Raw genomic sequence first — 22,887 nt, 5'->3', positions numbered from 1 at the left:
CAGATGTTCAGGTTACTAAGTTTTGTAATACTTGGAAACCTTTTTGGCAGACGTTGTCTGCACAAGCATGTAGTAGGCTACTGAATATTTGATTAAAGAATGTCAGATTTGGTATTTCTGATTATTATGTTATTTGCCATGGTGCCTCTGGGTAGGGAGGGGGAGGGAGGGGTTGTTAAATATAAGCTGTCTTGATTTGCTGGTTTCTCTTGTTGAATTATTGTATATGAAACTGCTCCCTGTATCTTCTCATGTTGGTTTGGTCAATAAACATTATTTAATCATTCTTTATATTGAACTATATGAATTAGGTTTAGTAAACTCACTGCACAATTGCACCACTGAAATTGGGGGGGGGGGGGGGGGGAAAGAAGAACCAATGAAGAATACAGGTCTTGGTGTTCTTTAAGAAAACACACCTTCTGAAGGTCCATATCTACAGAAACATTTCTTCAGCTGGTGGAGAGTCCTTTGGTAGTGATGTCCTATAAAGCGTATGCTCCACGCTAACTCAGTACTGTAAAAGTAAATGGAAGCTTACATTGTATGATCTGTTTAGATATGACTCAGTTACATAAAACCTCATTTATGCAACTAAAACAACATTTTAGGCATGAAAATGGTTTATAAAAGTTCATCTTTCAGTGTGAAGGAACAATGCAAAAACAATGTTTTTATTCTCTGCTCAATCGTATCTCTATTCCTCGCAGGGATACAGCAAGTTATCTTTTTCTTTTTGTTTTGTTCTCATTTTCTCTCCATGCATCTTTATTCTCTTCACTGTGGGAGTCATTCTCTAACAGCGTGCGTTAACACTGTTGACATGCATTACATATCCTGTGGCTACTACATAAAGTATATTGCACAAATTATTCCCGAGGTAAACAACACATGTGGATGGTGATCGGGTGTGCCAGTTTTTAGTAAATGACCCCTGACAGCAGGACTCTACTGTTACTTTAGTACAGGGGTTCTCAATCCAGGTTTTCAGGATATCTGTAATGAATATGCAGGAGACACATTTACATGTTCTTCTTGCCCAGAGGTGAGAGGCGCTGCGCGGGCCCGGTAAGACGGAGGGGGGCCCGGGGGCGTAGGATGGCGGGAGGCGGAGCTGGGGAGAAAGAGAGAAAGGAAGGGAGGGGGGGCCAGGGCTGCTAAAGTTTTGATTTTTATGCAGGGGGAAGCGGGGAGCAGCGGCGACCTTGGGCGGGGCGGGGCGGGGGGGGGGCAAGGCCATCCATAAAGGACGTGTTTGTTTTGGGGGGTTTTTTTGTTTTTGTTTTTAGGTTTGTGGCATGCGCAGAGCAGCCAGCATAACGCTTGGCTGCTCTGCGCATGCTTTACGGGCCGATTACCGACGTTTTTAACGAAGGGTTAGTGAATGCAAGTGAGCTGCAATGAACAGCTCATTTGCATTCCCTATCCTTCGTGCATAGCCGTTCCGTACCGATTTGTTATGGAATTCGGTACGGAATGGCTCTAACGAGGACTTTTGTGCATCTTGGCCTAATTCACCCATAGAAATGTATAGGCGCATTAGCGTTTAATGTGCCTTAACTTTAAAGGCGCGTTAAAAATGCTAACGCACCTTAGTAAACATACCCCTTAGTGAGCTGTGCGCGCAAATTTTAATTATTGCCAATTAGTGCTCATTATTTTGGATTCCAGGGCTCTGTCCTTTCCTGGTTCTCTTCCTACCTCTCCCTCCGCACCTTCAGTGTTCACTCTGGTGGATCCTCTTCTACTTCTATCCCTCTGCCTGTCGGCGTACCTCAGGGTTCTGTTCTTGGTCCCCTCCTCTTTTCTATCTACACTTCTTCCCTTGGTTCATTAATCTCATCCCATGGCTTTTCCTACCATCTCTATGCTGATGACTCCCAAATCTACCTTTCTACCCCTGATATCTCACCTTGCATCCAAACCAAAGTTTCAGCGTGCTTGTCTGACATTGCTGTCTGGATGTCTCAATGCCACCTAAAATTAAACATGACCAAAACCGAGCTTCTCATTTTTCCCCCCAAACCCACCTCCCCACTCCCCCCATTTTCTATTTCTGTTGATGGCTCTCTCATTCTCCCTGTCTCCTCAGCTCGAAACCTTGGGGTCATCTTTGACTCTTCTCTCTCCTTCTCTGATCATATCCAGCAGATCGCCAAGACCTGTCGTTTCTTTCTTTACAACATCCGTAAAATCCACCCCTTTCTTTCCGAGCACTCTACCAAAACCCTCATCCACACCCTTGTCACCTCTCGTTTAGACTACTGCAATCTGCTTCTTGCTGGCCTCCCACTTAGTCACCTCTCCCCTCTCCAATCGGTTCAAAACTCTGCTGCCCGTCTCGTCTTCCGCCAGGGTCGCTTTACTCATGCTACCCCTCTCCTCAAGTCGCTTCACTGGCTCCCTATCCGTTTTCGTATCCTGTTCAAACTTCTTCTACTAACCTATAAATGTACTCACTCTGCTGCTCCCCAGTATCTCTCCACACTCGTCCATCCCTACACCCCTTCCCGTGCACTCCGCTCCATGGATAAATCCTTCTTATCTGCTCCCTTCTCCACTACTGCCAACTCCAGACTTTGCGCCTTCTGTCTCGCTGCACCGTACGCCTTGAATAAACTTCCTGAGCCCCTACATCTTGCCCCATCCTTGGCCACCTTTAAATCTAGACTGAAAGCCCACCTCTTTAACATTGCTTTTGACTCGTAACCACTCGCCTCCACCTACTCTCCTCTCCTCCTTCCTGTACACATTAATTGATTTGATTTGCTTACTTTATTTTTTGTCTATTAGATTGTAAGCTCTTTGAGCAGGGACTGTCTTTCTTCTATGTTTGTGCAGTGCTGCGTACGCCTTGTAGCGCTATAGAAATGCTAAATAGTAGTAGTAGTAAGTGCTGTGATCAACATTGATTAGCTTGTTAAGCCAATTAGGTTATGCACGTTGTTATAGAATATGCATAGATTTCAGCAAGGCTCTCTAGGCGCACTAGATAGAATCTGGAGGAAAAAATAAAAACTTCCAGCTGCCCATTCCTAAAGGACACCCAAAGTATCTCTAGCACTGCGGGTCCTTAGCTGCCTCCACATTCCCTGTTTCTGTGATGACCTCAGTGCTAGAGTTTCCCACAGCTTCTCAGACTGACCGATGTGGAGATTAGTTTTGCTCTGTGAAAAGCAATAAATGTGAATAGGGAGCCACATGCTACAGTAGAGTAGAAAATAACTGGTTACCACGGGGAGATGATTACTAAGGACAGGTAATTACACTAAGCAGGCCAACCAAATTTCTATTTGATCTAACACACTAATGAAAAATAGGCAAGTAGTGGTTACTCTTCCAAAATAATAGCTGTAAAAAAAATGACTGTGTTTGAATCCATCAGTGTGTAAAAACTGTTTATAATTTGCAGAGCATTTATTTTTCTGGCATCTAACTTTCATGGGTGTAGGGAGGAATTTCTCCAAAGGAGGGGTGCAACGTACTTTTTTGCATTAACCAACAGAGCAGGTAGAAATAGGGAGGGAGACGCCAATGAGAATCGCTTTACATATAGTGGGATTGAATGTTTTAGAAAGGTTGAGAGGAGGGAAGTAGCAGGTAAGAAATCTGGGGGGGGGGGGGAGGGAGGATGCCCCTTCCTACCCTCCCCCCCCCCCCCGCATGCTCAATTGTAAAGTGCATCTGATACAGTAGTTATGCTTTACCTGCTGCTGTTTTGTGTAGAAGCCAGTGGCGTAGCCACAGGTGGGCCTGAGTGGGCCGGGGCCCACCCACTTAGGGCTCAGGCCCACCCAACAGTAGCAGACATTTAGCAGCAGCTGGTGGGGATCCCAAGCTCTGCCTGCTGAAGACGTCCCCCTGATGGTAACAAAAACGTTACTCTCCACAATACTGGCACCTGTGCATGCTCAGTTTTCAGCGTCTGCGTGCTGCAGACTGCCAAGGTGGAAAGAAGCGTTTTTCCGCCAGCTGTTTTGGTGGTGGGGTGGAGGGGGGGAGAACACTTGGTGCCCACCCAATTCTTGCCTAGGCCCACCCAAAAGCTGTTGTCTGGCTACGCCTCTGGTGGAAGCTGTATTGCTGTGAGGAGGTGGAGAGGTAGTCTAGTAGTTAGTGCAGTGGCCGGAAAACCTGGGGAACCGAGGGGCCCTTTTACTAAGCCGCGTAAGCATCTATGCGTGCCCAATGTGCACCAAATTGGAGTTACCGCACGGCTACCCCGTGGCTCTTGCAGTAATTTCATTTTTGGTGCGTGTCCGATACGCGCGTCTAAAAAATATTTTTTTATTTTCAGATGCGCGGAATGGACGCGCACCAAGCGGCATTTGGCACACGTAGGTCATTACCACCCGGTTACCGTGTGAGTCTTTACCGCTAGGTCAATGACTGGCAGTAAGGTCTCAGGCACAAAATGGACGCGCGGCAATTTTCATTCTGCCGCACGTTCATTTTCGGCAAAAATGTTTTAAAAAGCCATGTTTACAAGCACGCTGAAAAATGGATCGGCATGCGCCCAAAACCAGCGCTTACACTTCTGCAAGCCATTTTTCAGCGCACCTTTGTAAATGGACCCCTGAGTTCAGTTCCCACGGCAGCTCCTTGTGACTCTGGGCAGGTCACTTAACCCTCCAGTACCCCAGGTACAAAATAAATACCTGTATATAAAATGGAGACTGCTTTGATTGTAATCACAGAAAGGCAGCATATCATGCTCATCCCCTTTCCCATGGGTGGAAAGAGTGAGAGTGAAGACAGATGCAGTGATCAATGTAATATTACGAGCAAACTGGAGGATTCTATGTATGATGACTAAAGTTGTACAGCCATTGCTGTTTAACGCACAAAACTTAATTAAGCCTTCTCCAGAGTAGCACTCACACTCTGGAATAGACTCCCTGAAAGGCTACGCTAGGCTATCTGTACTTCAGGAAGCAGATGAAAGCTTGGCTCTTCAACCAGGCCTTTAATGGAAGAACTAACTAATTTGTTAGTCTCACTCACACACACAAGGAGTGACACGGGCTGCACATACTGCAGCAGGACATATTTATCCACTCCTACCTTAGTTGAGATAATATTTAACCATCTCTCTGACCTCATGTACAACTTTCTTTAAATTAGTCACCTTACTTTCCAACTCCTCTTACTCTCTTTCCTATCTACATGTTCCATCTTTGCTTAAACCCTGCACTGTCAAAATATTCTATTACATATTGTGTTGACATTGTAAGTAGTATACTATCAGGCTTATTTTCGAAAGAGAAGGGTGCCCATCTTTAGACACAAATCGGGAGATGGGCGTCCTTCTCTCTCAGGGTCGCCCAAATCGGCATAATCGAAAGCTGATTTTGGGCGTCCTCAACTGCTTTCCATCGCGGGGACGACCAACGTTCACGGGGGCATGTTGGAAACATACCGAAAGGCAGGACTGGGGCGTGCCTAACACATGGGTGTCCTCGACCGATATTGGAAAAAGGGCATCCCTGACGAGCACTTGGGCGACTTTACTTGGTCCATTTTTTCTTACGACCAAGCCTCAAAAAGGTGCCCGAACTGACCAGATGACCACCGGAGGGAATCGGGGATGACCTCCCCTTACTCCCCCAGTGGTCATTAACCCTCTCCCACCCTAAAAAAGCTTTTCAAATATTTTTTGTCAGCCTCTATGCCAGCTTCAAATGTCATACCCAGCTCCATGACAGCAGTATGCAGGTCCCTGGAGCAGTTTTAGTGGGTGCAGTGCACTTCAGGCAGGCGGACCCAGGCCCACCCCCACTACCTGTTACACTTGTGGTGGTAAATGTGAGCCCTTCGAAACCCACTGTATGCATATGTAAGTGCCCCCTTCACCCCTTAGGGCTATGGTAGCGTTGTACAGTTGTGGGGAGTGGGGAGTGGGTTTCTTTTTTTTTTTGGGGGGGGGGGGTTGGGGGAGGCTCAGCACCCAAGGTAAGGGAGCTATGCACCTGGGAGCAATTTGTGAAGTCCACTGCAGTGGCCCCTAGGGTGCCCGGTTGGTGTCTTGACATGTGAGGGGGACCAGTGCACTATGAATGCTGGCTCCTCCCATGACCAAATGCCTCGCATTTGGTCATTCTGAGATGGGTGTCCTCGGTTTCCATTATCGCCAAAAATCGGGGACGACCATCTTGAAGGATGGCCATCTCCAAGGTCAACCTAAATTTTGTGATTTGGGCGTGCCCGACCATATTATCTAAACGAAAGATGGACGCCCATCTTGGTTCAATAATACAAGTTTCCCCGCCCCTTCGCTGGGACGTCCTGTGAGGACGTCCTTAGGAAAACTTGGGTGCCCCTTTTGATTATGCCCCTCCATGCCATATTTTGTATTGTTGTTTGAATATTTTTACTGCTGCAATTGTCTATTGCTTATGTTTGAGTTATTTTGTTTTTTGTTACATTTGTACCCTGCGCTTTCCCACTCATGGCAGGCTCAATGCGGCTTACATGGGGCAATGGAGGGTTAAGTGACTTGCCCAGAGTCACAAGGAGCTGCCTGTGCCTGAAGTGGGAATCAACTCAGTTCCTCAGTTCCCCAGGACCAACGTCCACCACCCTAACCTCTAGGCCACTTCCACTTCTTACTGTACACCACTTTGAGTGAATTCTTTCAAAAAGACAGTAAATAAATCCTAATAAATAAATAAAATTAGTGCTAATATTTGGCTAAGAACCAATTAATTATTGGCCTTAATTGGGATATATTTCCAGATAGTATTCTATAATGCTCCATGTGTAAATCCTATAGCACGTAAATTGAAGGGGGCATTCCCAGAATTTACGCACATTGGTTCAGAATAGACCCCATCGGCACCTAATTTAAGCATCAGCATTTACATCTGCTGATTGCCACTACCTAAACGTAGTCATCATTTAAGAGCTCAGTGCCATTCTATAAAGGGTGCAGATCCTGTACACAATAGTACTCAGCGCTTAAATTGTTCAGCACCATTTATCGAATCTAGTCTAAAATGTGTATTCCAAGTGTTATCAGAGCTCTACAATCTTCTCTAATTTCACCTTTCACTAAACTACTGCATGCAATTCTGGTTACCGTATCTCAAAAAGATATAGCGGCATCAGAAAAGGTACAGAGAGGGGCGACGAAAATGATAAAGGGGATGGGAAGATTTCCCTATGAGGAAAGGCTGAAGTGGCTAGGGCTCTTCAGCTTGGAGAAAAGACGGTTGATAGAGGCTTATATAATACTGAGTGGAGTGGAATGGGTAGACGTGAATCGCTTGTTTACACTTTCCAAAAACACTAGGACTAAGGGGCAAGGAATCAAGCTACAAAGTAGTAAATTTAAAATGAATTGGAGAAAACATTTCTTCACTCAGCATGTAATTAAAATCTGGGATTTGTTGCCAGAGAATGTGGTAAAGTCAGTTAGCTTAACAAAAGGTTTGGGTAGCTTCCTAAAAGTCTGTAAACCATTATTAAAATGGACTTGGGAAAATCCACTGCTTATTTCTGGGATAAGTAACATAGAATATATTTGGGACCTTGCCAGGTACTTGTGACCCGAACTGGCCACTGTTCAAAACAGGATACAGGCTTGATGGACCTTCCATCTGTCCCAGTATTTTTTATTTATTTTTGTTACATTTGTACCCCGTGCTTTCCCACTCATGGCAGGCTCAATGTGGCTTACATGGGGCAATGGAGGGTTAAGTGACTTGCCCAGAGTCACAAGGAGCTGCCTGTGCTGGGAATGGAACTCAGTTCCTCAGCTCCCCAGGACCAAAGTCCACCACTAGGCCACTCCTCCACTATGGCAGCACCTATACTTATGTACTTATATACATTAATGTGTTTTCTTCTGTCAAAGCAAAAGGGGTTCCTCAAAAGATCTACTTGCCTGTTTCTTTATCTCCCAATGTTTTAGTTTTTATTTCTGGGTACATTTCCTTTTGTCGTGCTATGGTATTCTGGTATAGGTTTACCTTTATTATGGATATGTGCTTTTTAGTTTTCCTTCTGTATGTGCCCTATTTATCTTTCCATCCCAGTGATTCCCAGCTTTGATCTTTCTGAGTCCAACCAGGTCTGGTTTTTAAGATATCCATCTGCAATATTCATGAGATGTATTTGCCTATTTTGTGTCCTTCATTATCCTTGCATAAGACATTTTGGGCTTATCAAGGACTCATTTGGAAAACCCTGTCCTACCTGCTTTAATGGAATGTTCACATGTGAAATTTTGATAAGGACTGGCAAAGAAATTCCTTCCCTACACTTACTGGATTCCTTTTGTCCGGAGTAGTTCTGAAAGACAGGAGGGGAAAGACCTTGTTTCCTCCATTAATTTTACAAGCTAATAAATGTCAGGGCAAGGCTTATAGGATGTCACTAGCCATTGTGTTTGTACTTTAATACAGAAACAAGTATTATGCCAACATAATTCTGTAGATTGAAACATTAAAAAAATAAATGTAATGCTTTACTTTTAGTTAATATTTGTTGCCAATGTTTAATCTTGTATCCCAAACTAGCACTTAATTTTATTAACCTTAACACTAATCTTTTACCCTGCCCTTTTAATCCTCTAGGACCACCTAGAGTTGCTTACAAGAAATGGAAATATAATTTCACAAACACAAACTAAAAAAAACAAAATATAGTATATGAAAAATTCAATTCAGATATACAATTCAATAAAGAAGATCATAAATAATGTGATTTCATAGAAATAATTGAGAAAATACATTAACAAAATATGTTAAATACAATTAATAAATCCATATATCATTTTAAAAAACATTCAATATTTTATTCCTCTAGAGTAAATGTTATTATTTTGATACTTCTTTGCCATTACAATAGATACCTCTGAAAATAGGCAGCACAAATTTCAAAAGCATGTCTACATATAAAACAGGGTTGTCCAACATATAAGCACAGAAGTGCATAGCATAATAGCTATGAGTATTTTCCGGCTCAGGTCCCTTGAGAAAGTGGCAGTAAAACGGGTGCCTGTCGGGATCAGCTGAGCTTTCAGATGTGTGATTATATCTTTTCATTCTAAAGTGTCGGTCATTCTGGTTTATTTTTGAGTACACGAGAGGATAAAGTATCTTCACATGGAAAAAAGAAAAAAAAAGTTTCACAAACATTTTTTTTTACATAAGTGCACAGATCGAGGAAGGAGAGAGGTTTATGGTCTATGATTATCTAATCACTAGAGGGATTTGTTTACATTTAAAGCCACCACAGGGCAGCATATCCCAGTGATGTATTGGACCTATCCCTCTCACTTTAATATATCCAGTGGCGTCGCGAGGGCAGCTGACACCCGGGGCGGGTCGCCGCTGCACACCCCCCCCAGGGTGCAGCGCGACGCACCCTCCCCCCTCCGTAGCGCAACACCCCTCTGCCCCGCCCGCGAGAACATACCTGGAAGGTGGTGAGGGGCGGGTGGGAGGGCCAATCCGCCGAGAGCACGCCGCTGGGGGGGGGGGTGTTGGCGCCTCGCTGGTTCCTTGCTCTCTCTGCCCTGGAACAGGAAGTAACCTGTTCTGGGGCAGAGAGAGCAAGGAACCAGCAAGGCGCCGACACCCCCCAGCGGCGTGCACCCGGGGCGGACCGCCCCACCGACCCCCCTTCCTACGCCACTGAATTAGTGAATTGTGAGTGTATATCAGTAGACATTTGAGAGCCACTTTATATTATAACAAGTGTTCTTACCCAACATATAAGCACATACATACATTCATGAGTTACAGAGGGTCACTTTATAGCAGGCATCTGGACAAGAAGACATATACCCCTCTGTTTACTAAGCTGTGTTGGCAATGCTGACACTGTCCATTCAAAGTGAATGGTCTGTGTCGGTATTAGTACACCAGCAGCTGCTAGCGTGACTTAGTAAACAGGGGGGATAGGCATGTATGTAGCTTCTATTTTGTAATGGCAACATATGCACATATGTACTTTCACAAAATAGCCTATCAGAAAGCTCCCACACTAAATTAGAGGCGTATTTTCAAAGCACTTAGTAACCTATGGAACTTTGTAAGGCTATGGAACTTTGTAAGGCTAAGTGCTTTGAAAATGAGCCCCCTTTAAGGGCACCTTTTACCAAGCTGTGGCAAAAGGGGGCCAGGATCAGCGTGTGTTTTACCGCAGCTGGTAAAAGGGAAGTCTCACTTTCCTACAGGAAATGGCCGTGCAGCTATTTCGGGGTGGGGGTGGGGTGAGCCTTTACCACCACTCATTGAGGTGGCGGTAAGGGCTCCCGCATTAACCCAGCGGTAATTGGGCAGAGTGCAGCACTACCCAATTACCGCCAGGTAGCACCTAGGGGTGGGACGTACCGCTGGGCTGCTGCAGTAGCTTGGCAGTACTTCCTGTATACATTGGGCTTACCGCCGCTTAGTAAAAGGAGTCCTAAGGCCCTGATGACTAATGCCTGCATTTTCTTGCACAGAATGTTCAGAGGGGTCTAGCGCCGGAAACAATGAGTGCACCAAGCAGTAGCACAGACTGCATGCAAATGTAGTCAAGTTCATGCAAATGAGGTCATTTTGTATTCCCCCCCAATGCTCAGAAAAGAGCACCCAAAACAAAAGTTTCATCCCCTCTCCTTATGTTTCCCCCGCCCACTATCCTATCATATTATTATAGTTCCTCTCTTACTGGGATGTCCTCTTTCTCACTTCTCTTTTTAGTAGATTGTAAGCTGTCTCGAGGGCAGGATAAGAAATTCTAAATAAACTTGGAAATAAACTTACCACTGCAAAAAATAATGCCAAGTCGGAGCAGGCATTAGGGTGTTGCAAGAGAGGATATCCCATGATTCTCATTCTCTCTCTCATGAATCTTTCTGCAAACTCTGCTGCATTTGATTGCTTTTGGAAGCAGAAGGAAGCCTGCGCAAGCCCTTAAACACTGGTCATGAGAAACGGCAGACCCAAGCGAAAGCACACGTTGGCATCTGTTTCCTGCATCTAAATACAAGCATCCAAACTGAAAATAAAATGCTTATATTTTGGCTGCAGAAAACAGACACCAGTATGTGCTTCACATTCAGGTTTAACCAGGCGCCTGCGCACAGGAGCCAAGCTTACCATGGAACTCTTCTGCGCATGCGCCAAGCATACTCCTCTCGTGCCGAAGCACAATCCAACCGCTGAACTCCCTAATGCTCAATGCTAAGAGCTTTGCATTTCATTAGAGTTGAGCATTAGCGTGTTGTCCTTCTGCACTGTTCTGGTGGTATTTTCACAGTGCTGAAGTCAGTAGGGGTGTGCTGGTCTACTGACACACAGATAAGTTATCAATGACTTAAGCCATTTGTAGCCAACATAAGATCCATCAGCTAGTAGCACGCCAAAAAATCATATAAAAAATTACAGTGAACACAAGAAGTACAAGTGTTACATAAAAAATGCGAGCGTGTTACGTAGCTTTAGTTATTTTTTTTGTTGTTGTTGTTACATTTGTACCCCGCGCTTTCCCACTCATGGCAGGCTCTATGCGGCGGGCAATGGAGGGTTAAGTGACTTGCCCAGAGTCACAAGGAGCTGCCTGTACATGCAGGACGTCAGACTCACAGAAACAGAAGCCTGCACGGGGCAGGCTTCTACATGGAATGTTGCTAGTGGAATAGCAACATTAACATTCCATCTAGAATCTCCAATAGTAGCAACATTCCATCTAGAATCTCCAATAGTATCTATTTTATTTTTGTTACATTTGTACCTTGCGCTTTCCCACTCATGGCAGGCTCAATGTGGCTTACATGGGGCAATGGAGGGTTAAGTCACAAGGAGCTGCCTGTGCCGGGAATCAAACTCAGTATGGTAGGAGGGTGGGCAAGCATCAATGATTAGAATGTTAGCAGCCATGAGCATATTGATTATTGGCTGCTACTAGAATATGAGACCTTGCCTAAACAAATTCCACCATATTGATTCTCCCATTCTACTCTACTTTTGCATTTGGTGTTGTAATTATGTTAAGAAAACGGCAGATCTGCTGAGGATTTACTCCAGGTTTCAGCTGGTGTAAATCCTTGTGCCCAAAACTGTGGATCTTGGTGCTGTTCTATGAACAGTATCCAAATTCAGTCACCGTTTATAACATAGCACTTAACACTCATTTCTTTTCAGTGCCCAGGATCCAGTGCTAAATGTATGCACATACTCCCTGCAAACACGTTTCTCCAAGCTGAATGGGGTGGGGTGATAAAATAGGAGCGTAATCATGTAAAATAAATGAGCCACGGAGCACATGTACTTCTTGTGGGATCATTTTAAAAGGGTAAATATGTGCATACTTCCCTTTATGCACATACAGTGGGGGAAATAAGTATTTGATCCCTTGCTGATTTTGTAAGTTTGCCCACTGACAAAGACATGAGCAGCCCATAATTGAAGGGTAGGTTATTGGTAACAGTGAGAGATAGCACATCACAAATTAAATCCGGAAAATCACATTGTGGAAAGTATATGAATTTATTTGCATTCTGCAGAGGGAAATAAGTATTTGATCCCCCACCAACCAGTAAGAGATCTGGCCCCTACAGACCAGGTAGATGCTCCAAATCAACTCGTTACCTGCATGACAGACAGCTGTCGGCAATGGTCACCTGTATGAAAGACACCTGTCCACAGACTCAGTGAATCAGTCAGACTCTAACCTCTACAAAATGGCCAAGAGCAAGGAGCTGTCTAAGGATGTCAGGGACAAGATCATACACCTGCACAAGGCTGGAATGGGCTACAAAACCATCAGTAAGACGCTGGGCGAGAAGGAGACAACTGTTGGTGCCATAGTAAGAAAATGGAAGAAGTACAAAATGACTGTCAATCGACAAAGATCTGGGGCTCCACGCAAAATCTCACCTCGTGGGGTATCCTTGATCATGAGGAAGGTTAGAAATCAGCCTACAACTACAAGGGGGGAACTTGTCAATGATCTCAAGGCAGCTGGGACCACTGTCACCACGAAAACCATTGGTAACACATTACGACATAACGGATTGCAATCCTGCAGTGCCCACAAGGTCCCCCTGCTCCGGAAGGCACATGTGACGGCCCGTCTGAAGTTTGCCAGTGAACACCTGGGTGATGCCGAGAGTGATTGGGAGAAGGTGCTGTGGTCAGATGAGACAAAAATTGAGCTCTTTGGCATGAACTCAACTCGCCGTGTTTGGAGGAAGAGAAATGCTGCCTATGACCCAAAGAACACCGTCCCCACTGTCAAGCATGGAGGTGGAAATGTTATGTTTTGGGGGTGTTTCTCTGCTAAGGGCACAGGACTACTTCACCGCATCAATGGGAGAATGGATGGGGCCATGTACCGTACAATTCTGAGTGACAACCTCCTTCCCTCCGCCAGGGCCTTAAAAATGGGTCGTGGCTGGGTCTTCCAGCACGACAATGACCCAAAACATACAGCCAAGGCAACAAAGGAGTGGCTCAGGAAGAAGCACATTAGGGTCATGGAGTGGCCTAGCCAGTCACCAGACCTTAATCCCATTGAAAACTTATGGAGGGAGCTGAAGCTGCGAGTTGCCAAGCGACAGCCCAGAACTCTTAATGATTTAGAGATGATCTGCAAAGAGGAGTGGACCAAAATTCCTCCTGACATGTGTGCAAACCTCATCATCAACTACAGAAGACGTCTGACCGCTGTGCTTGCCAACAAGGGTTTTGCCACCAAGTATTAGGTCTTGTTTGCCAGAGGGATTAAATACTTATTTCCCTCTGCAGAATGCAAATAAATTCATATACTTTCCATAATGTGATTTTCCGGATTTAATTTGTGATGTGCTATCTCTCACTGTTACCAATAACCTACCCTTCAATTATGGGCTGCTCATGTCTTTGTCAGTGGGCAAACTTACAAAATCAGCAAGGGATCAAATACTTATTTCCCCCACTGTACCTGTCACACATTAGGTGGCCTGTTATAAAATTATCACCCCACCACCATCCAAATTTCTTAGCTCCTATGGGGTCCTTTTACTAAGGTGCACTGAAAAATGGCCTGCGGTAGTGTAGGCGCGTTTTTGGGCACGTGCAAAAAACATTTTTCAGCGCGCCTGCAAAAAAAATGCCTTTTTTATCATTTTTGCAGAAAATGGACGTGTGGCGACATCAAAATTGATGTGCATCCATTTGGGGTCTGAGAACTTATCGCCAGCCATTGACCCAGTGGTAAAGTCTCACGTGGTAACCAGGTGGTAATGACCTACGTGCGTCAAACATCGCTTGGCGTGCGCCCGATATGTGCATCCAAAAATATTATTTATCGGAAGTGCGCCAAAAATGAAATTACCACAAGAGCCACATGGTAGCCGGGCAGTAACTCCATTTTGGTACACGCTGGGCACGCTTAGACACTTACGCGGCTTAGTAAAAGGGCCCCTATAAGTTTAGCCCATTAATCTCGTAGCCCTCCCACCCAGAAATGCCAAAAGATCTGCCCGTACTTTTCTTAACCTACACTTCCCCAGTTTCAAAGGACTAAAATACAAACTAACACATGCGTCCAGCTTTTCCTACATGAGCACACAACTATGGAACGCTATACCAAATCATGTGAAAACAATTAACGAAATCACTGACTTTCGCAAATCGCTGAAAACCTCTCTCTTCATCAAAGCCTATCACGAAAACCCATAACTAATTACAACATAACACCACTCATCCCTTGCTTGATTAGACTAACCTACGACCCTTGTTATCCTTGATATCTCTGTAACATCAATTGTATCTCTTGTACCCTGATATGGTGATGCCATAACAGGTCTCTGTAAGCCACATTGAGCCTGCAAATAGGTGGGAAAATGTGGGATACAAATGCAATAAATAAAGCTCCTAAGCAGAGTTTTGCTTTTTTTGTTTATGATTTTCAGCTCTTACATTCTCTTGACCCCCCCTATTCTCTCTCCTTCTCTACCTCTGTCGTTGAGAAACCGGACAAAGTTGCTGATTGTCTTTATGTGAACAAGTTAGTGCTCAATACAACAAGTCTGTCGCCATACTTTTTTGCTCTACTCCTCCCTGAAAAGTATTTCTGATTTTTTCCATTAAGGGTAAACCATTTCCATACGGCACCTCCACTAAAATACTAGGCGTCACTCTTAATAACACCTTATCATTCCGCTCCCATATGTCCAAGCTGGTTTTTTTTTTCTTATTTCTTTACTCTCAAGCAAATTCGCTCCATTAGATGTATTTTAGAATCCTTCTTCGTGAGCATTGTTCTTCTTGCACTTGTGATCTCCAGATTAGGTTATTGAAACATTGGCATTCACAAGCTTCACTCGCCACTTCACAGACAAACCCAAATCCAATGACACACGTGAGGCAATTATATTTCTCAAACTGGCAAGACACTGTCTGCAGCTTTCTTTACTAAACATTAACTTTACAAACTTAACCTTTTTCAAACATATTATCATAAACTTTTTTTCACCACATATGTAGCTAGACAGTAGCATACTAGCTTCACCACTTAACCTCCTCCCACCATACCTTCCCCATTACCGACCCCATGACCCGCGGTACCACAAGGTTGTGCCCCATTCCGTGGCGATGACACACAAGAGACCAACATTGCTAGGCCTAACCTAGGCCCTATGATTTGAAATTCTGCCCAAATTTACAGAAATAAGCTTAATACCCTGCAACCCCCATAACCTCCCCAATTCCAAAACACACACACACACAAAAAAAAATCACCAAGGTGGGCCAGGTGGACAAATTTCACCCACACAGGTACCCTCCCTCTCCTTTCCTCACACAACTTTTCCTTCATGCCCAGAGTCCCTCATTCTCTCCCCCTAGCTCAACCCTGCATCAAAACATTTTCTTTCCCCCAATTGCCCCCTTTTCTCAAATGTCCTAACTTTCCCAACCCTTAATGCATTAATATCACTCCCAGAAAACCCCCAATTTACTAAAACATCACTTTACAATTTAACCCCTTCTCCCACCCCCTATTATAGTGACTCTCTGCTGTCAACCAATGTGATACCCTCCACTTTAGTGAGTAGAATTTTTTAAGTCTCTTTTTGCTGGTCTTCCTAACTCTCAAATACATAGGCTCCAGCTAATACAAAACACAGCTATTAAACTTACTCGCAATTGAAATAAATATGATCCAGTAATGCCTCTTTTCATCACTGAACACTGACTTCCAGGATTCCCCTATAAGCTACTAACCTTATGTCACCAGATTCAATCCTCCAGAATGCCCTCGTTTCTGGCTAGCCTTCTCACTCCTTGCTCCTCAGCTCGGACCCTCTGCTCATCCCAGCAGTGTCTCTTATCTGCCCCCTCTTTTCACCAAGTGTATCTGGACACTAGTACATCGTCATGCTTTGGAACAGTCTCCCTCTTTATCTCAGCCTGGAATCGTCAATTCACAAATTCCTCCCAGGATAAATAATGTTTTCTTTTTATTTGCCCCAGTATTCTTGAAAGACATACACCAGTCAATATTCAAAATGACTTAACCAGCTGGAAATGGCCGCCGACCGATTAAATTGCTTGTTTCCAACTATCCAGTCATTTTCAGAAAAGATAGCTGGTTAAGCCATTGAAAATGAGGGCAGACTCAGTTTATGTCCTGATATTCAGTCTCTCGTTACATAAGTAAAACAGCTTAAATTGGGCCACAGAAATAGTAGTCCTAGCTTTATAAGGTTTGGCTTATGCTGTCAAGGGATAAATATTGATTTAGCTAGTTATGTGCTAGCTGGCTCAACCCCCCCTCCCCTTCCCCACATAGATATTTAATGCTGAAGCCTGGACAGGGCCCAAAATTGAATATCTGGGAATGTCAGCTGGAAAGCACTGTGTATGCCCTACCTTAGACACTATTCCCTCCACCTCTCCTTAAATATATAGATATATAGATATTGAATATGACCTGAATAAAATATATGTATACATTTGGAAAATACAGGTTTCTCAAGTAGACAATAAGATGATGTTTCCATGCTTTCCACAGTTAAAGGCTATGGGAAAAACTAAAACAATTCTAACATTTTGTATATTTAAAAATGTGTTTATGTTTAGCACAGATAAAACGTTAAGGTGGCGAGAACTAATATCTAAGTCACAACTGCAACCTGCTTCAACAACTGGAATGATCGATCAGACCTTGCTGCTACTGTTACACTCATTTTGGTTGGCTTAAATTGTTATGGTTTGTATCAAGTAGTTAGCATGCTAACTTCTGGCCAGATGAACAGGAGCTGTTGACTTACAGGTGGATCCTTGTCTGATGCTATCTTGCGGTTTAGAATTCTTTGTATGTTGAGACTAAACCAAGAAACACAAACAAAAGAAAGAGACAAACGTAAGAAAAGCCCAACCATGAGCTTTAGAGACCACACATATATTCAAACGTCAAGACACTAACATAGATCTGAAAAGCTCACATCGATCTTTCTTTAAGCTTGTATTGCTACCAAAAAAAAAAAAAAAAAAAAAACCCGATTATTCTAGGACTACTCAAGCCCTAGAATGTCATCCTGAAACTCACAGGCATTTACAGTAGAATTTACTATTAGTCTGGAATTTTTTTGATTGCCACATGCCCTATGTTGTGCTTTGCAAGCTATTGTCTCACTCTCTTCCTAGGGTACAAAGCCCCTCTTCAGAAAGCAAAAGCACTTAGATCAATTGCTCTTCGGCTAACAATTCCCGGGACGACTCAAAAGCCCTCATTAGGGGGGGGGGGGGGGGGGGGGGGGGGGGGAAAGACTGCTATGAAAAGCTGTATAGTCTACAATTGGATTTGGGGAAGTGTGAGTGTGGGTGTGGAAGGAGGAGGGTCTAAAACCCAACAATTTGTTACCTCAACAGAGAAAACAAGGTCTGACTACATCATGGGAGACGGGCAACATTCAAGACATAGCCCATAAGAAGGTCACTGGCTGCCATAGTCCAATGCCTGCGTTCAGCCCCCTCGATTTTAATTTTATTAAGCAAGACGTCCTCAGGACAAGCTCGATGCAATTTACAGACATAATAGAACCCAGAAGCGTAAAACATACACGCACAGATCCCATTTTAAAACGACTCATTACGAAATAAAACATAATCTATACAACATTGACCCCACCGCTCTAAGCCTAGAAAAAGACTATTTTAAAGTACTAATGGAAAACCCAAGGTAGTTTTTTTTAACCCTTTCCTAAATGACAACCATTCCCCCCTCAAAGGTGGAATCTAGACTGCAATGAAGTTCACCATGTAGGTGTCACTACCGAGAGCATTTGCCAGACTCACTTCTTCTCCATCTGGTTAATACCAAGACTCCTCGAGATGTAGAGAGTTGCAGCGGCAGACTGAAAATATTAAATCAACAGCTGCATCTCAATGTATCCCTATCTCATTTGTGAGCGCTGTAGGGTAACCCAAGACAAGTATCTTAAAATTAATGTTGCTCTTTAATGGACCGATGGAGTTCCCACATAGTCGGCGTCACGTGATCTCTCCCTCTCTCTCTGACTTACATTTTTGAATGAATTGGTCATATTTGATGGTCTCTCTCTCTCTCCCCCCCCCCCCTTCCCCCAGCCTGCAGGTAGTATATGTATTACTTACAGTCAACCTACCAAATGTAGCGCCCTAGACCCTGGCTGAACAAGAGTGGGGAACGGCTGCCTCTGTCTGCCACTTGATTATGGAAAAGTGCAAAACCCAAACACAGACTGGATGGACCGTACAGGTCTTTCCCTGCCGTCATCTACTATGTTACTATTATGTAACAACAAACAATCAAAAGGAAAACAAAGCAAAAAAGCAAAGCCTAAGCGCAGTCTCGTATAGGGAGCAGGCATGTCACACCTGCCACTTCACAAGGAGCGCTACAGCGCACTATATGTGCGTGGAAGAAAAGGCAAGTCGCTCTTCAAACTCTGCAGCGCTGTATTTCAGGAAGGTGGGAAGGAAAAAGGCGTCAGTTTCTTAAGTTCGTGCCACAAATGAAAACAGAAGATGCTGCCGTGAATGGAATGTATTTCCTTGGCGAATAAAGAATGCGGGAGAAGTTGCCTAATTATAGCCGTGCAGTGACGGAATAAAAGATTGCTTTTTAATGACTTCAGTCCAGATGTTCCGGGCTGCTTGTCTTATCAAGGGCACATTAGCATTTTACTACCTCCTCCTAACCGAAATGAATTCTCTTCTGACATACCTAGAATTTTCTTTGCCTGACCTCCTCCCCTCCCTTCTCAACCCCCCCCCCCCCCCCACCCCACCCAAAAAAAGGAACCTTGAGTTTTCAGATACTCTCTTATGGCTACAGTAGCCGAAGTTACCTTGGGAAAATAAACCAACTATTCCAAGCCCCCTTTCCTTCCCCATTCCCTGCACCGGCTTCTTCTGTGCGGATTACAGGAAATAAAATTGTATTCGCGTTTAATACGCGAGACGGGTGAAATCAAACGGCGGTAAATATATGATGGAACAAGGATGACATTGCACCGAGAAAGAAGTTAAATATCGATATACTTATCTGTGCATTTCAAGATATATTTTCGGACAACTGCACATAAATACTGCCCTTCTGATTATTAGTATTATTATTATTAACATTTGTATAGCGCTACCAGACGCACGCAGCGCTGAACATCCAACGTAGAGAGAGAGACAGTCCCTGCTCAAAAGAGCTTACAATCTAAAAATAAGACAGACAGACGAGACAGCCTTGCATGTTACCTATATCCCGTCCCTGTCTGACACAAAGAAAAGCGGATCCACTGCAAATTCACGTACAAACTGTATTAAAACTTTTCAGCCTGCCGCAAACTGAACTAACAACCCATGTGCGCCTTAAATTCAGCTGCAGCATTTTGCAAATTAGTCTAGAAAAGAGCTGGTAGGATTACTTACTAATAGTATTTTATAATTACCCTGGTATTTGCTAAATGCTCGTTTATTTATCTCCTGCTTGCTAGGAAATTGTGTTCAAGGCACGGCCCTTTTCCACTGGGATTTCCATCATCTCAATTATCTAAACTTAGTAATTATATCTGTATCTACATGCCTTGTCAAGCACCATTCGCTTAATTTGCTCTGTGGTAAGCGTTATAATTATGTGCTCGTCTCTTAAAGGTGCAGCGCGCTGGCTTACGAGCCCGTCTCTTTCTTTAACCTGCAGCGCTAGACCCTGGAATACTGTAGCTTCTCAAACAGGGGGTTTCCAAAACACAAAGGAAAATAAAATGCACTCTTTCAAAACTGCTTCCTTTTGCAGTCCTCTGGGGTCCTGTGTTCATAAAGCGGGGGGGGGGGGGGGGGTGGATTTTTGCATTGCACACCTGCTTTGAGTTTGCACGCTTATCGATCTATTTAAGCTCCCCTTTGCTACTAGTTCTCTCATATCTCATTAAAAATCACAAAACAAACAAACAAACAAACAAAAAAACAACAAAACTCTCCATTTTATTTCCCCGGTGGCCAGAAAACCAAACATAGGTCTAACAAAAGGTAAACAAGAATCTTGCATATGCAGGCCACTTGCTAGGTATGAATCTGTAAAAAAAATTAAAACTTGAATTATTTAAGCGTTTGCTTTGCAAAGAAGTCCGAATTAGAATATAGTGTTATAATGAGAAAGAATTCTGGACATACCAGTTGGTAGTCAGTCCTATAAAAGGTTGCCGTATTTTTTTATATATATATTACATGCCGATTGCTTTGCTACTTATGTATTTTTTTTGTTTGTTTTAATGAAGACGTAAGAGGAAATGTCTCTTTAAAAACAAACAAACAAACTTTTGAGTTTAACCAGACGAAATGACTGCGGTTGTTCACGTTCATTTCTGCCTGCACCACAGTTCACCTCAAGCTTAATAGCTTTAAAGATGCCAGAGAGAGAGAGAGAACCTGACGGTTTTTTTTTCCTTTAAAGTTCCCTAGTTTTGCCATTCATCTATATCGCCTAGAAAAGTTTTCCGTCTGTTCACCTCGTTTGGCTATAAAATCATTTCTCTAAAGCAAGAGATCCTCCCTTTCCTTGCACGGGCTGTTCTTCCACCTTGCAAACTGGTTCCTAAATCATTCCATCTCGGGTTAGAACCTTTTCCACAGTTCCCCTGCCTGTCTTCGCATACTGTACTAACTCAAGTTGTTCAGTCTTGTCTTACCTGCTCTCTTTTTTTTTTTTTTTTTTTAATATTCCTTAAAGCGAAAAGTGTGTGGTGGTGGTGGAGGCAAACCAGATTGATTCTCTTTCTCCTTTCTTCCACCCGACTAATTCAAAACTACCTTGAAGAACTCCTGTCATCCTGTATCATTATCTCCTTAATTCAATCAGTGCCTTTTGTTCTTTGCAAGGGGTTCAAAGCGCAAGGATCACTTTAGAAGTCATCTGATACCTCTCTACAAGGCAGAGAATTGAGATCAAGTAGCTCAATGAAATTTAAAAAAACAAAAACACAGCGACAAAGTTTAGATACTGTATAAAAGAACGGCTTAAAGTCTGCTGCGCCTGTGGATTCGGTGCAACAGAAACTAGAGCTGCAAATGTGCATTAAAAATAATGATAATAATAACCTTTACATTAGAAAAAAAACGAAAGAAAGATAGGAAACTTACCACCAGATTGGGTAACTTGACATAGCCCGGCTCAGCCCACAAATAAAAAGGAAATACCCCAAGGATCTCATTTCCAGCAAAGTTTGTAAAAACTTAAAAGAAAAAAAAAAGGTAAAGGTTGTCCTTTTCTTAAAAAGAAAAAAAAAAACACGCACACAAAAAATTAAAAAAAAAAAAAAAAACAGTCCAAGAAGGTAAGTTTCCCACCCCCACTCTTGTAAAAGAAAACTCAGGTAACTCTTCTTCCAGCCAAGACACGAGTACACAAGAAGGCAAATATTAAAAAAAAAAAAAAAAAAGGTTTGAAGTAGCTCTCTTTAGAGACCCAATCAGCACATATTGCCAAAGGGGAAATTCTGCAGCTACTGCTCCTGCTCTGTCAATCAGGAAAGCCGAGTCGGGAATGAGCTAATTGCAAGGAGATAGTGTTTTAATACTCATTAGGGACATGTTCGCCCACAAGCAGTGATAAGATGTTGTTTAAAGGGGAAGCGAGATTTAGGGGGGTTTAAATAGACACGAGGACCCCTGTGGATTGGGTAGCTATAACAACCTGCCCGGATTTCACTCCCAGGGTACAAGCTGCTAAAATGCAAAAAAAAAAAAAAAAAACTATAAAAGTGTGAACTGCCCCCATCTGAAACTTTTTTTTTTTTTTTGATTCTGCTGTTTTATTTTTTTCCCAATGTCTGTAGATACAGAAGGAGACCGTTTAAAAGACTTTTTTTTTCGTTTGGGAAATAAATATGATCTATCTTATGCATTAAGCAAAAAAAAAAAAAAAAATGTAAAATATTTCTTTTTCTTTTCATGTCTGTATCAGCAGCTGATTCTAGGGTTTTTGCCATCTTTCCGTAAACGAAGATGAAGGAAAACACCGTGGGACACGGGGCAAAAATTTGGGAAAGATAACTAAAAGTATCTTATCATTTTGGGAATCAGAAAAAAACATTTTTCTTCATGCAAATCTGGCGCTCCACAAAAGGAGAGGATTAAAACCTACTTTTTGAAAGTACAAAAGAAAGGTCCTAGATTAGTTTTCATAATATAAAGCATGGTTTTTAAATAATAATATTGTTTGCCATCTACTATGTCTTCTGTTCTCAGAATTACTTGGATTTTTCTCCTAGAAAATAGAACAGTTTCGCAGACGTTTACTGCTTTTTTTCAAATGATTTTGCACCAAGTAAAATCTTAAAGAAACAAACAAAAAAAAATATTCCTTACGATATATCACAACGAAATAGGCAAATCTATCTACAGTGTATGTGTGATTTGAGGAAACTTGAGGTAT

The 22,887-nt window shown here is 43.1% G+C and overlaps 1 protein-coding gene across 1 annotated transcript in view; it reads right to left on the bottom strand.

The window, feature by feature from the left end:
• Positions 1-21,664, bottom strand: part of WNT3A (Wnt family member 3A) — a 252,913-nt gene extending 231,249 nt beyond the window's left edge. Inside the window, exon 1 of the mRNA XM_030197295.1 lies at positions 21,594-21,664. Within this exon, the coding sequence (XP_030053155.1) occupies positions 21,594-21,664 (71 nt within the window). The remainder of the gene's footprint in view (positions 1-21,593) is intronic.
• Between the last annotated feature and the right edge of the window lie 1,223 nt (positions 21,665-22,887).

The sequence above is a fragment of the Microcaecilia unicolor genome, chromosome 1 (assembly GCF_901765095.1).
Source record: "Microcaecilia unicolor chromosome 1, aMicUni1.1, whole genome shotgun sequence".
Lineage (NCBI taxonomy): Eukaryota > Metazoa > Chordata > Amphibia > Gymnophiona > Siphonopidae > Microcaecilia > Microcaecilia unicolor.
This window is presented reverse-complemented; position numbering and strand designations above follow the sequence as displayed.